The following is a 14444-nucleotide window of genomic DNA, read 5'->3' on the forward strand; positions in this document are numbered from 1 at the left end:
TTCCATCCACGTGTATTAAAAGGATCTTTGAGGGCTTCCCTGGTGGCGCAGTGGTTGAGAGTCCACCTGCCGTTGCAGGGGACACGGGTTCGTGCCCCGGTCTGGGAAGATCCCACGTGCCGCGGAGCGGCTAGGCCCGTGAGCCATGGCCGCTGAGCCTGTGCGTCTGGAGCCTGTGCTCCGCAACGGGAGAGGCCACAACAGTGAGAGGCCCGCGTACCGCAAGAAAAAAAAAAAAAAGGATCTTTGAGTGATGACTTATCTTTCCCTTTGGATTTTGTTTTCTACTTTAGTATAGCCTATGTTTTTTAAAATAAGGTTTTGTTTGTGTTCTTCTTTCAACAATGCATGTCGTAGTGGTTTTAAATACTTCATCATGAAACTTAGGCTGCTGCTGATTGTCTTCCTTTTAGGCATGATTTCATTGTAAAATAGGATGCTCCTGGCATGGCAGCCAGATAAAATATAGGAAAACCAGTGAAATTTAAATTTCAAATAAACAAATGCATTTTTTGTCAAAAAAAACAAACGATCAAACAAACTCACCTATATTCTGCAGTTAAGAGGTTACAGATGATCTTTGCAGGAAAGTTCCAGAAGAATGGAAGGAACGTTATAGCAGGTTGAAGACCAAGAGGTATGGAAGTAAAGGCAACAAAATCTAGGCTCCTGGCTGTCTTACAGAAGTAATATTTGGCATTCAATGACAAATGACGATTTCAAGGTAATGCAGAGTGGAAGGCATGCCATCCATTATTTGCTGGGGGAAAAGCCTAGAAGGAAAGCACGTTTATTTGTGGATGGATATTTGTGTCTGTATGGATGCTGACCCAGGCAGGATACCAGATGTATTTACCCATTCCCGAGACCTCAAGGAGCACGATAGCCATGAGGCCTGGAGCTTGCCTGCTACTGTGTAAAGGAGGCATATCCTGTTTGGACTCACCCCACCATCCTCCCAGTCCTTGGTTCCTCTGAGAGGCGGGGGACAGAGCCACATAATAATTTAGAACTATCAAATGGGAACTTCCATCCTTGTGAATTCAGGTACCTAGTACATTCTTTTTTTTTTTTTTTTTTTTTTTGGCTGTGTTGGGTCTTCACTGCTGCACACAGGCGTTCTCTAGTTGCAGCGAGTGGGGGACTACCTTCATTGCGGTGCTCGGACTTCTCATTGCGGTGGCTTCTCTTGCTGCAGAGCAGGGGTTCTAGAGCGCAGTCTCAGGAGTTATGGTGCACTACTGAGCCTGCGCTCTAGAGCCTGTGAGCCACAACAAGTGAGCCCACGTGCCACAACTACTGAAACCCGCATGCCTAGAGCCCGTTCTCTGAAACAAGAGAAGCCACCACAATGAGAAGCCCGCACACCGCAACGAAGAGTAGCCTCCGCTCGCCACAGCTAAAGAAAGCCTGTGCACGGCAACGAAGACCCAACGCAGTCAAACATAAATAAATAAATTAATTAATTTAAAAACAATGGTCCACATCAAAAAAATACCTTATAACATGTAAATCTAATATTCACCTCTCAGATTTTCAGGAAAGTAGAATGTACAAAGTAGAAGACTGCCTCAAGATGAAGGAAAGGAGAAAGTTAGGCAGGGAATGCAAGGAAGAGAATGCAAGGTCCGGAAAGAGGAGATTACCACCAACCAATTCACTGATTCTTTTCTTTTTTCTTTTTTCTTTTTTTCTTTTTGGCCACACCACACGGCATGTGGGATCTTAGTTCCCCAACCAGGGATCAAACCTGTGCCCCCTGCAGTGGAAGCACGGAGTCCTAACCACTGGACCACCAGGGAATTCCCCAATCCATTGATTCTAAATGCAAGAATATTGTTAATAACTGAAAGTGCGGCAAGCCAGTGTCCAAGTGTTTTATACAGAGCAGTGGAGGTGGAGACAAGGATGAACTCTAAGTAACAGCACAGATGGGAAGCAAGCAAGCTGTTGGTTTGGTACTCGTGACTGAAACCTTGAACCTCTCTCTTCTGTCTGCTCTGCTGCCCACTCCTCTGTAGGGTGAAAGTTAGGAATGGATCTCCACTCTGCAAGAATTGGTGGGGGGAGAGCATCTGGTTTTGGAGAGATGAAAAAGTGAGGCTACTTTGTTGTTGCCTCAAGCTTGGTGGGAGTAGAACAAACAGGACAAAAAACACTGGAACGTGGGTTTTGTGTAGGATGTGTTGGAACAGGTGTGGCAGCACCAAACACTCCAGGGCTACATGAATCACATGTAGTAATTCAGCCAGCAGCCACTACATATCCCCATAAGCCCGTCTGAGCCAGTTTTATAATCCTATCACTCCCTCCTGCAACCTTCCCCACAACCCTCAAACCTCAGTGCCTACAGTTCCACAGAGTGGACTCCTTCCTAAACACTCCACCCACAGCTCCCAGCAGTGGGCCGAGTTTAGTGCAGAACATAATGACCGTTCATTGATCATTCAGTAAACTGTTAAGTACATGTTATGGGGAGGGTAGTTGACAGGACGTTACTCCCCAAGCAGGCGCGGAAGGTAAATCCCTGTAAACACTTCTCAAAGGGTGCTTGCGTAGACTACCCGACCACAGTGACTGTGTTACTGCCACCATGGCACCACCCGGATCGATACAAGGCTCAGCTCACCTTCCTGGAGCAAGCTCTTGCACCCGACGCCCCGCCCACTTCCTTCGCACCTCCCCTGACGGAAGCGGAAGCGGCGTGTGAGCCGCTTGGACGTCTGGCTCCCCGGCTCCCGAAGGCGGTTTCCTTTGCTGTGCTCTGTGCTTGTTGGTTTCCTGTCACCATGGCGCTGGCAGTCTTGCGGGTCCTGGAGCCCTTCCCGACGGAGACACCCCCGTTGGCGGTGCTGCTGCCACCTGGGGGCCCGTGGCCTGCGGCGGGGCTGGGCCTGGTGCTGGCGCTGCGGCCTGCCGGGGAGAGCCCGGCAGGGCCGGCGCTGCTAGTGGCCGCCCTGGAGGGACCGGGCGCGGGCACCGAAGAGCAGGGGCCGGGGCCTCCGCAGCTGCTGGTGAGCCGCGCGCTGTTGCGGCTCCTGGCCCTGGGCTCCGGGGCATGGGTGCGGGCGCGGCCGGTGCGGCGGCCCCCGGCGCTGGGCTGGGCGCTGCTCGGCACCTCGTCTGGGCCCGGGCTCGGACCGAGAGTCGGGCCGTTGCTGGTGAGGCGCGGAGAGACCCTGCCAGTACCCGGACCGCGGGTGCTGGAGACGCGGCCGGCGTTACAAGGGCTACTGGGCCCAGGGACGCGACTAGCTGTGACTGAGCTCCGTGGGCGGGCCAAACTGGGTCCGGAGACTGAGGACAGCAGCCGGCCCCCACCCCCGCCGGTGGTGTCCTCCTTCGCGGCCTCTGGCACAGTCCGGCGACTCCGGGGAGTTCTGGGAGGGACTGGAGATGCATTGGGGGTGAGCCGGAGCTGTCTCCGTAGCCTCAGCCTCTTCCAGGGTGAATGGGTGTGGGTGACCCGGGCTGGAGAGTCATCGAACACTTCCCAGCCACACTTGGCCACGGTGCAGGTCCTAGAGCCTCGCTGGGACCTCTGTGAAAGGCTGGGACCCAGCTCTGGGCAGCTGGGAGAGCCCCTCGCTGACGGACTGGCCCTCGTGCCTGCTACTCTGGCTTTTAATCTCGGCTGTGATCCCCTGGAGGTGGGAGAGCTTAAAATTCAGGTAGGATACCAGACTGAGGTCAGGAATGCTTCCTCGTCTTTATCCCCTCTTCTTTGTCTTAACTGATTTAGAAGATCAGAGCTGTAGAATTTAGGTCCCTTACTCCTTTAGATCTTGGACTTTTCACTTAATGCCTCTTAGCCTTGTTTACCCATTCTCTACAATTAAAAACATGGTGGTGGTGCATGGGAAGGGCTTTCACGATTTGGGTGAAAGGTGAAAATTACGGTCAAATTACCACTTGTATATATTAATCTACTAAATCTAATCAGTTGTTTGTTGAATTGCTGCAGTGTATCCAGTATTGTACTGGGTGGTATGGAGGATGATACCTCCAGCTTTTGCTCATGCTATCCTTGACTTCAAGTTCCTTCCTATTCTTTTAGCCTCCTCGGTTAAAATCCTACCATGCTTTCCTTGAAGGCCCATCTAAAGGTGGCACTGTCTTCTCAAAGCCTTATATAGTCTCACCACCACAAATTTAACATTACTTCTTCTTACTGTAGCATTTTGTATTGTACCTTTCAGAGAGCATTTATTTTATTGTGTTGTTATGCTCATGTCATCTGTCTAATGCTCAACTGTACATTGTAAATTCCTTGAAGGGAAGGGCTCTTGATTATCTTTAGGGCTTGGTGTTTAAGTTTAATATTTTATTAACTATATCCAGGAGGAGTTTTTGGTTTCTGCCTTTAAGAAGCTTACTTCAAGAAGGTAATTATTTTGGGGGTACAAATATAGTCTACCGTTTAATTAAGCACCTGGATGTGTGGTTTAGACCTGCGCTGTCCAGTGTGGAAGCCACTAGCCCCTTGGTGGCGCTTTAAATCAACTGAAAGTAATGCAGTAAAAAATTCAGTTCGTTAATTGCTTTAGGCATATGTTGAGTGTTCAACATCCACACGTTAATATAGCACATTTCTATCACTGTAGAAAGTTATATTAGGTAATGCTGGCATAGCCAGTTAGTGCTATGGGTTGTCAAAAAGAGATATAAGATACGCACGAATGGGAGTTAGGTGTGGATTTCCTTCTGAATGGAGGGAAAATACTGGATTACTGACTGGAGCTCATTCAGCTAACGCAGCCCTTTCAGCTTCATTGTGATCATATCCTTTAACTACAGCCTGAATTCAGAGTGTCCCCACTAATGTCCAATTAATATTCCCAGTGGCTGCCTGGTGTCACTCAAATGACTTGTGGGCATTAAATGTCTTTACTGTTTCACTGGCTCTGGGCCAGTATAAAGGTATTACGGAATGGTTATCTTTCCTGGTGAACTTTTTGGAGGGAGAGTCAGAAAAGTCAGAGTCAGAAATCTCTTCCTGGTGCCCATTAGAAGGAGAGGTTTCTGTTTTCTCAGGAAGATATAGGTATTCAGCTCTGCTACCTTAGGTCTCCTCTCCCACAAGCCTTATGGTTATGGAAAGGATAAAGGATGGAAGCAGAAATATTGATTGCTAAGGGATTGGGTAGAGCCTGACTCCTTGGGAGAACGTTATAAGGTGGTGGTTATTTCTCTAATAGAGATACTTGGAGGGCTCCAGCACCCCTGAAGACAAAGGAAGCTGCTCAGTGCTGCCTGGGCCTCCGTTTGCCAAAGAGTTACACATCGAAATTGTGTCCTCTCCTCACTACAGCACTAATGGAACTTATGACCATGTTCTTTACCGGCACTTTCAGACACCCAGGTTAGCTGCGTCCCCCTTTCAGGAGGATAGCATCTTACCCTCATCTTACCCTCCCATCCCATGCCTTAGATTCAGGTACCACAGAGCATCTGATTTTAAAAAGCCACAGTTTAAGGCAATATTGTGGCTAGAAGCCTCTTGCTGTGTCAGGCGGACAATAGAAGAGTAATCTGGACCAGGAGGTGAATCCAGCCATCCTAAACTGAGAAACCACTTTGATTTGGGAAGACCCCAAAGCAGCCGGGATCCTGCTTTGCCTCCCTCTGGTCTCTGATCCCCTTTCTAGCCTCTCTGCCATTTCCTGCAGCTCTTTCTAGGTCAGACTTGTTCTCTGTACAACTGCGTGGGATCTCTGGGTGGGCAGGAGGCCCCTAAGAAATAGTCTGCATGTTGGGGTTGGCTGTGCGGGCACGTGTCAGGCCCATGCTCTTGACTCCCATTGTGAGCTGACCAGGGCCACTGCTGTGTTACAGGGCAGTCCAGGAAGGGGATGTTCTGTGTGTGCCAACAGTCGGACAAGTAGAGATCCTGGAAGGAAGCCCAGAGAAACTGCCCAGGTACGCAGCTGCCTCCTTTCCCACAGCTGGGATTCTTAACCTGGGTGCAGGAGTCCTCAAGTTGAATGGAATAATTTTGTGCATAAGAACATTTTGTTGTTGTCACACATATTTCTGGACAGAAGGCACATACCTTCTTCAGGTTCTCAAATAGGCGTGTGACTGAAAAATTAAGAACCACAGCCTGCTAGCTTTTGGGGGTGTTTATCCTCAAATCGATTGGTGGTCCCAGACAAAGTAAAGCATTTAGAACAGTTTAATGGCCTAGACCAAGGTGAGATTCCTTGCTTTCCATTCTTAACCAGTGTTGTTTAGCCCACACCTCCCATACACTCAGCAGGAGGAGACCCAGGCCCTGATTTCTACCCTAATGGATGGAATGTGCACATGCTGCTTTCAATCCTGTCTCCCAAGGCAGGGGAGGGAGGGATTTCTGCTGTCCTTGGGATGCCTCCCCTCTTTCCTTATCCTCAAAAGAATGAGAAATAGAGCATAACTGAGCTAGGGACCCAAAACAAGGAGTCCAACCTTTCTCCTCCTCCTGTTGACTCTGACTACAGAAGTTGCATGTAAAATGGTGAGGCGAAGAATTCAGAGACCACTTGGCCTTATGTGAAGGGGGAAGAATGTGTAGCTCCACACCCCAGGACTGATTTCCTGTAGGGATTTACTAGAAGGAGAGGACAGCTGGTAGGTACACTAACCCAACCTTCCAGGAAATCTCATTGAGGTGGTGGGACCCGCCTGCAGGAACTTGGGCATAAGAGCCATAGTGCCCAAGGTTCCGGGCCGAGCCAGCCTGGGCCCTCTGCCAAGAGAGGGACGCCTTGTCTGGAGCGCCTGATTCGTCCTTGGTCGGTATTCAGAGCTGGGTTCTGGCCAGCACTCTGTCTCCCCAGTCTCAGGGCTATGGTACCCAGAGGAAGGGGCTGGTAGTGCCCCATGTAATCCCATTTGGCGCTGCAGGTTCAAATCTACAACTGGGGATTTGAGCTTTCCCAGTTCAAATCTACAACTGGGGCCTGGTGGAGAATGCCAGGCTGCTATCCGTCACTTCCTACTCTGTATCCCATCTTAAATATAGCAAATGTCTATGAGCTAGCTTTCTGTAGGAAAACTGCAGAATGCCCACCCTTTGTACTTTGAAAGGAAAACAGGCACTAGGCCCTCCTGAGGCAGACTGGGAAGCCCATCCTTTTCCTGGACCTCTGCCATTCCAGCCCCCTGGAGACCTGTCTCCCTCCTCTGGGTGCTGAGCACATGGTTCTTCCCCCCTGAGCAGGTCCTGGAAAGCAGGGTTGGGGTGGACAGGTGGGTCCAAGGACAGAGATGAGTGCTTTAGCCCCACTTCTTGGACTTGGTAAGGGAAGCCCTGCAGGGAGGCTTCTGTGATCCCTGGCAAGGAAGTCCAGTAAAGCCCCTTCAGACTCCCCAGCGTTCCGCTTTCCCACGCCAGGCCTATGGGTTCCAGCTCCACTGTTTCCCGTCTGGCTCTCGGGAACGCAACCCGGTGTTCCTCAGCAGTGTCCAGATATGTTCCAGAGGTCTGGCCCGTGTGCTCACTGAGGTGGTCCCTCCACTCTCCGTGGAAGGGGGTGGGCATGTCTCCCTCCCCCTCCCCGCCCCAGTGCTGTTCCTCCTTGGATTCCACTGCCTGCCATATGCACTCTGACTCAGGATGTTCAGCCTGACTGACTGTCTAGGTTATGGACCCACCCATCATTTATTTATTTATTTATTTCCATCATTTATTTATAATGAATAACAGTAGGACAGTTTTCCTTATGTTCTAGTTTTTACCACAGTCACTGCCTATGGTTACGTGAGTTTCATAATACTAACCTGGTGTGCTTCCCCCTCCACCTGAAAGCATTCCCACCCCCACCCTCCCATGCTGCCAGAGGGAGCAGTTCTGTGACTGTGAGACGCTGAGCAAAGGAATTTGCACCCTGATTGGACCTTAAAGAGGCCCAGGTTCTGTCATTGCTGTTCTGCCTGAGGATTAAAGATGGGAGTAGTTCATTTCTTTATCTGGAAAATTGGACTAGCGACTGCTATCTGCTACCCACCCCCTTAGTAGGCTGAGTAACCCTAACTCACTCTGACACTAGCCAGTGACTGCACAGCCCTGGTTACGGCCGGGAGCTTTCGAAAAATACAAATGTGTGAGTCCCACCCCACACCTATTGGAGCAGCAGGGTGAGGCTGGGACCTGTGCAGTCTTTATTTTTTTTCCAAAGGAAGGAAAATGTTAATTTTTAAATTGAGATATAATTCACATACCATAAAATTCATGCTTTTAAAGTGTACAATTCGGTGGCTTTTAGTATATTCTCAAGGTTGTGCCATCAGCGTCACTAATTCCAGAACATGTTCATCACCCCAGGAGAGCCCTCCCCGTTAGCAGTCACTCCCTGTTCCCTCCTCCCCTCAGCTCCTGGCAGCCACTAATCTACTGCATGGAGTCATACAGTATTTGAGAGATGTTGATTTTTTTTTTTTAAGTTTCACAGATAATTCTAATGTGCAGCCAAAATAGAGAATCATTAATCATTAAATGTCATTATGAAGGAATCTGCCTGCAATTAGATTTTGTGGATGCTTGAATAAGAGCCAAGGGACTCTTTCCTCTGAGGTTTTGGGTGGCCTTGGTGGGTACGTATTTGAGGGTGGGACTGTTCTGAAGCCAGTGAAAACAGTCAGATGGTCACTGCTTGGTGCAGGGGTGGCTTCTCCCATTGGAGTGGGTGGGCAGGCCATTTACCTGAAGAAACACACCCTCAGGTGATGTTGTCATGAGGGATGCAGAGGACAGGCACAGTTCCTGCACTCAAAATGCATGTGATCCAGTCAGGGAGATAAGAAAGACCATCTGCTTTCCTTTTCCTCCACGTCCCCCACTTCCTCCCCACCTCCGCCATGTCTAGGGACATGTATTTATGCTGCTCTTGAGTTTGTCCCTGCAGTGGACCTCTGACTGAGACAGCCACCTTGCCCTTGGGGAGGGGTGTGTGTGCTCTGGATCTGGGGTTCATTGGGCCTCTTTCCTGCAGGTGGCGGGAGATGTTCTTTAAAGTGAAGAAAACAGTTGGGGAAGCTCCGGATGGGCCAACCAGGGCCTACGTAGCTGACACCACCCACACCTCCTTGTACTTGGTGAGGCCCTAGTGGTGGGGGTAGACTTGGGGAAAGGAGCAGAAAGAACTTCTAGAGAACAGACTTGTGGTTGCCAAGGGGGAAGGAGGGTGGGGGAGGGATGGACTGGGAGTTTGGGATTAGTAGATGCAAACTATTATATATAGAATGAATAAACAACAAAGTCCTACTATATAGCATAGGGAACTATATTCAGTGTCCTGGGATAAACCATAATGGAAAAGAATATGAAAAATAATGTGTATGTTTATATAACTGAATCACTTTGCTGTACAGTAGAAATTAACACAACATTGTAAATTAACCATAAAATAAATTAAAAAAAAAAAACTTCTAGAAACTAAAGCTTCCTCCCACCTTTCACAGGTGGGTTCTACCCTGAGCCTTGTTCCAAGGCTCCCTTCAGGTGAATCCACTCCCTGGAGCAGCTTGTCTCCTCCAGGCCTGGAGGGCTTGGTGACTGAGCTCTGTGCTGCCCTGAAGCCTCGCCTCCAGCCAGGGTGAGTGAGGCCCCTGTGTGAGAAAAACCTGCTGAGAACGTCCCTGGAGGAGCGGCAGGCCAGACAAGTAGTTCCTAATGCCCTGTTCAGAGTGGAAGATTAGGTGGACCCCCCTCCAACTGTTAGGCCTACGCCACTAGCCCGTGTCCTTTCTGTAAGCAAATTCCCAGGCTCCTTTCCTGGGATAACCACGGTCCTCCAGGGTCAGCTATGGAGGAAGAATCTCCACTGGGGACAACTGTCTCTGAGACTGCCATTCCCCTTGGGGAGCCCACTAGCCATCCTGACCTTCACCATCCTGTACCTGAAAGACACAGGTCCTCATACCACTGGCCTAAGTGTAGCCACACACGCCTCCCTAATTCCGCCCAGTACAATCCAAACCAGACAGAATAGCCAAGACTTTCTTGATGACAAAAGAGAATTAGTCTCAGCTGCTGGATATGCTCCATGCCCCTGCCAGAGTACCAAGGTGGTGTGGGAAATACGGCCTCACCGTGTGGCGACAGCCCCGAGGGTTGGGGAGGGGGTTTGCTTCAAGGATGGTGTCTGCTTTCTGGATCCAAGGGGCCCTGTGTCACTGGGGACTCTCACATTTGGGCAGAATGGAGGAAACAAACGTCTCTTCTCTGGTTGCAGGGGTGCCCTGCTGACAGGAACAGGCAGTGTCCTTCTACGGGGCCCCCCGGGCAGTGGGAAGACCACTGCAGTCGCTGCCGCCTGCAGCTGCCTCGGGCTCCACTTACTGAAGGTGAGGGTCCCTGGAGAGTAGATCCCAACCACGTCTCCTCCCCAGCCCAGATTCTCCCTCTCCCCCTGGCTACAAGCCTGACCCTGCCACCTCAGCCTAGTGGGCCAGTGGGTCAGGCATAGTCCCATGATGCTGAGCTACTGAGAGATGCTTTCAAGAGGGAGGATGCTCCAAGGTTTTGGTGGACAGTCCAGGAAGTGAGGTTAGGGTAAAGAAGAGTTAGGGCTCGGCCAGTGTTACCTTCCTCCCCCATCCCTGCCCTCCAAAAAGAGATGGCCTGTACCTTCTAGTGACTCCTCCCTCCATTCTCCTGCCCCAGTCACCCCTGCCCCCTTGCTCACAGGCCCATCGGGACCCCCTCCCCAGGTGCCCTGTTCCAGCCTCTGTGCAGACAGTAGCGGGGCTGTGGAGACAAAACTGCAGGCCACTTTCTCCCGGGCTGGGCGCTGCCGGCCTGTGGTTCTGTTGCTGACAGCTGTGGACCTGCTGGGCCGGGACCGTGATGGGCTAGGCGAGGATGCCCGTGTGGTGGCCACACTGCGTCGCCTCCTCCTGGATGAAGACCCCCTCACCAGGTATCATCCAGCGCTGGGTCTGGAAGGGGGTAGGGTCCAGCCCTCTCTTCACCACCCCCTCAGTGGCTTCTTAGACGTCTGCTGCCCATCTGGCTGCTCTCCAGGCAGCCCTGAGCTGAGGGGCATGGGGGTACCCAGAGGGAGGAGGACGCAGTCCCTGGTATTTCTTGGGGGACACTAAAGCACAGCCTCTGCCCTCACTGAGCGCCCTGTGTAGGGGGATGCACCATCCAGGAAGCTTTGGGGCGCCCATCTCCCTGTCCCATCCCAGCCCTACCCTCCTCCCTGCCCTCCTGCACCAGCCTCAGGACGAGGCAGTGCTCAGGGACTGCCGGCCACCTTCTTGCCCTGAGTGCTGCCCACTCCCTGTCTGCAGCTGCCCTCCCCTGATGGTCGTGGCCACCACAAGCCGGGCCCAGGACCTGCCTGTGGATGTGCAGACAGCGTTTCCTCACGAGCTGGAGGTGCCTGTGCTGTCAGAGGGGCAGCGGCTCAGCATCCTGCGGGCCCTCACTGCCCACCTCCCACTGGGCCAAGAGGTGAACCTGGCGCAGCTGGCACGGCGGTGTGCAGTGAGTACCCAGGCAGGATACGGGCCGCCCTGCACTCTTTGCCGGGGGTACTCAGTCCTGCTGCCATGCAAGTGTACAAGTGAGGGTAGAAAACCCGAGGCATCAGTGATGGGCCTCTGCTGCAGCCAGGGGTCCAGCCCCGCATGGGTTCCTGCCTACTGTGACCTGCTCACGTGTCCTCTCCTGTGGTTCCCCAGGGCTTTGTGGTAGGGGATCTCTATGCCCTTTTGACCCACAGCAGCCGGGCAGCCTGCACCAGGATCAAGAACTCGGGGTAAAGAAATTGGGCACAGGAGGGGCAAGGCGGCAAGAGGCCGTATGGGTGGGTAGGGGCTGGTGAGGAAGGGAGGAGGGTGAGGGCCCTTATGGGGAGGAGACCTCAGGTTAGGTCCTCCAGAGGCCTCCCTGGATTTTCCTTTGCAGCTGGGCAGGTGGCTTGAGTGCGGAGGATGAGGGGGAGCTGTGTGCTGCTGGCTTTCCTCTCCTGGCTGAGGACTTTGGGCAGGCGCTGGAGCAGCTGCAGTCAGCTCACTCCCAGGCCGTCGGAGCCCCCAAGGTAGACACTCCAGGTCCTTGGAGGTGGGACCGGAGCTCCCTCCACCAGCAGGTGTCCAACTGTGCCCTTTCCATCTCCTAGATCCCCCTGGTGTCCTGGCACGATGTGGGTGGGCTGCAGGAGGTGAAGAAGGAGATTCTGGAGACTATTCAGCTCCCTCTAGAGCACCCTGAGCTGCTGAGCCTGGGCCTGAGGCGCTCCGGCCTTCTGCTCCACGGGCCCCCTGGCACGGGCAAGACCCTCCTGGCCAAGGCAGTAGCCACTGAGTGCAGCCTTACCTTCCTCAGGTGGCGAGGGGGCCTGGCAGGGAGGGTGGGTGGATTGGGGGCAGCGGCAGGGGGCAGGAGGTGTGTTGTGTGTTTTCTGCGTCTGAGGAGTCTCACCCTCTCCCATCCCCTCCCTCAGCGTGAAGGGGCCCGAGCTGATCAACATGTACGTGGGCCAAAGCGAGGAGAATGTACGGCATGGTGAGTGGGGGGTGGGGGCAGGGCTTCTGGCCCCCGAGCCGCCCCTACCCTCAGGCTGCTCTCGGTCACTGCTAGTCTTCCTCTCCCCAGGTCAGGTTCCTGCTGGGTGGGGCCTCTTACCTGAAGTGCTAGTGATGAGTTGTCAACATGGGTTTCCCTCCCCATCTCCTGACTTCAAACCCCCCTGGGCTTCCCTGTCCTGTGGGCCCTTCTCTCTCCTAAGTGTTTGCCAGGGCCAGGGCCGCAGCTCCATGCATCATCTTCTTTGATGAACTGGACTCCTTGGCCCCAAGCCGGGGGCGAAGTGGAGACTCTGGAGGTGTGATGGACAGGTGGGGGTCTGAGCCAGAATGGAATCTGGGGTCCAGGACAGAGGGATGTGAGACAGGCTGCACTAGTCTTTGGAGCCCAGAGAGTTCCTGCCCTACTGGTTCTGCGATAGTATAACAGAAGCTAAAAGGGGCCGTGGAATTGGGTGTGGGGCATTGAGGAGATGGGGGCCTGTGTGGAGGGGTGCACAGGGCACAACCGGGCAGGGGGCCCTGTGGAGACAGCCTGCAAGGCACACCGCAAGCATGGCAGAGGCTGGGGATGCACCAGGCACTCTCTCACCTTCACTTCCTCCCTCACAGGGTGGTGTCTCAGCTCCTGGCCGAGCTGGACGGGCTTCACAGCACTCAGGATGTGTTTGTGATTGGAGCCACCAACAGACCAGACCTCCTGGACCCTGCCCTTCTGAGGCCCGGCAGGTGTGCACCCCGTACCTTTCACCTCCGCCAGGCCCATTTGGGCCTGTCCCTTGACCCCCATCCGGTGCCTCTCCACCCTCATGCCAGGCACCCTGGCACTCACGCCCAGCTGTCTCCCTAAAGGTTTGACAAGTTGGTGTTTGTGGGAGTGAGCGAGGACCGCGCCTCCCAGCTGCGTGTTCTGAGCGCCATCACGCGCAAGTATGCCCTGTTAGAGGGAGACCCCCACAGGGCTTGGGCCTTGGGATGGTTAGGGGATAAGTGCAGAGTGCACAGTAAGCTGGTCAGGGATGCCTTCTGACAGAGTAGGGGGTGCCAGGTAAGTCTCTTTGTTTCCTGTATCCCCACAACAGATTCAGGCTCGAGCCCTCTGTGAGCCTGGTGGACGTGCTGGACCACTGCCCACCCCAGCTGACGGGCGCAGACCTCTACTCCCTGTGCTCCGATGCCATGACAGCTGCCCTCAAACGCAGGGTTCGGGACCTGGAGGAAGGTGAGCCACTCACCAGCCCCAGAGGTCAGCCAAGGACCTAATGGGCACCAGGCCTGGTTCTGGATTTCAGAGGAGGGACTGTTGACCCCTGGGGGACTCTGGGCAAGAAGGTGCCTACCAGGGTGCTCTCCTGCTTGGGCAGAGACCACAGCCTCCGTGCCCCAGCTGGCCTCACCTCCCCTTGTCACCCCCAGGCCTGGAGCCCGGGAGCTCGGCACTGCTGCTCACCACGGAGGACCTGCTGCAGGCTGCAGCCCGGCTACAGCCCTCGGTCAGTGAGCACGAGCTGCTCCGGTACAAGAGCATCCAGCGCAAGTTTGCTGCCTGCTAGGAGCCTCCTGCAGCCCGGGACCCTGCCCGCAGGGGCTAAAGGTATCTCCACAGAGACCTGAGAGAGCAAAGGCTCTTTCTCAGGCCAGTGCCACCGGCCCACCCGAACGCTGCCTACCTCCAGGCACTCCCTTGAGTGCCGAGTGGCATCAGGAGCCCCGAGAGAGCTCAGGAGGCATCCTCTTCCCACCTGTCCGCCCTCCAGGCCAGCTCCAAGACTAAGGCCCCTCTGCTCAGGAGGAAGGATCAGGTCCTGAGGGAGCCCCATCTGTGGCTGAAAATAAAGCATATGCCGCCCCCTGCTGGTGTCGTGGTCGAAAAGGTTGGCGTGGAGAAGCCGGTGGCGGAGTAAACTCAGGGGAGGGCAGGGTGGGCA

General features: G+C 53.6%; 1 protein-coding gene across 4 annotated transcripts; it reads left to right on the forward strand.

The window, feature by feature from the left end:
* The first annotated feature begins 2727 nt into the window (after positions 1 to 2727).
* PEX6 (peroxisomal biogenesis factor 6) lies at positions 2728 to 14368 on the forward strand. 4 transcript variants are annotated; one of them, XM_079933403.1, is made up of 18 exons: positions 2728 to 3671; positions 5199 to 5362; positions 5836 to 5919; positions 8973 to 9075; positions 9442 to 9575; positions 10215 to 10326; positions 10693 to 10901; positions 11278 to 11473; positions 11671 to 11747; positions 11897 to 12029; positions 12111 to 12316; positions 12435 to 12496; positions 12720 to 12828; positions 13129 to 13245; positions 13369 to 13446; positions 13599 to 13738; positions 13933 to 14110; positions 14274 to 14368. In XM_079933403.1, the coding sequence occupies exons 1-17, from the start codon at positions 2790 to 2792 to the stop codon at positions 14067 to 14069; spliced, it is 2943 nt and encodes a 980-aa protein (XP_079789529.1). In that variant the 5' UTR covers positions 2728 to 2789; the 3' UTR covers positions 14070 to 14110; positions 14274 to 14368. The 4 variants fall into 4 exon arrangements, with proteins under 4 accessions (XP_079789529.1, XP_079789528.1, XP_079789530.1 ...); XM_079933402.1 differs by having other exon boundaries at positions 13933 to 14362; XM_079933404.1 differs by having other exon boundaries at positions 11278 to 11440; positions 13933 to 14362.
* Positions 14369 to 14444: the final 76 nt, after the last annotated feature.

The sequence above is a fragment of the Stenella coeruleoalba genome, assembly GCF_951394435.1.
Source record: "Stenella coeruleoalba genome assembly, chromosome: 10".
Classification (NCBI taxonomy): Eukaryota; Metazoa; Chordata; class Mammalia; order Artiodactyla; family Delphinidae; genus Stenella; species Stenella coeruleoalba.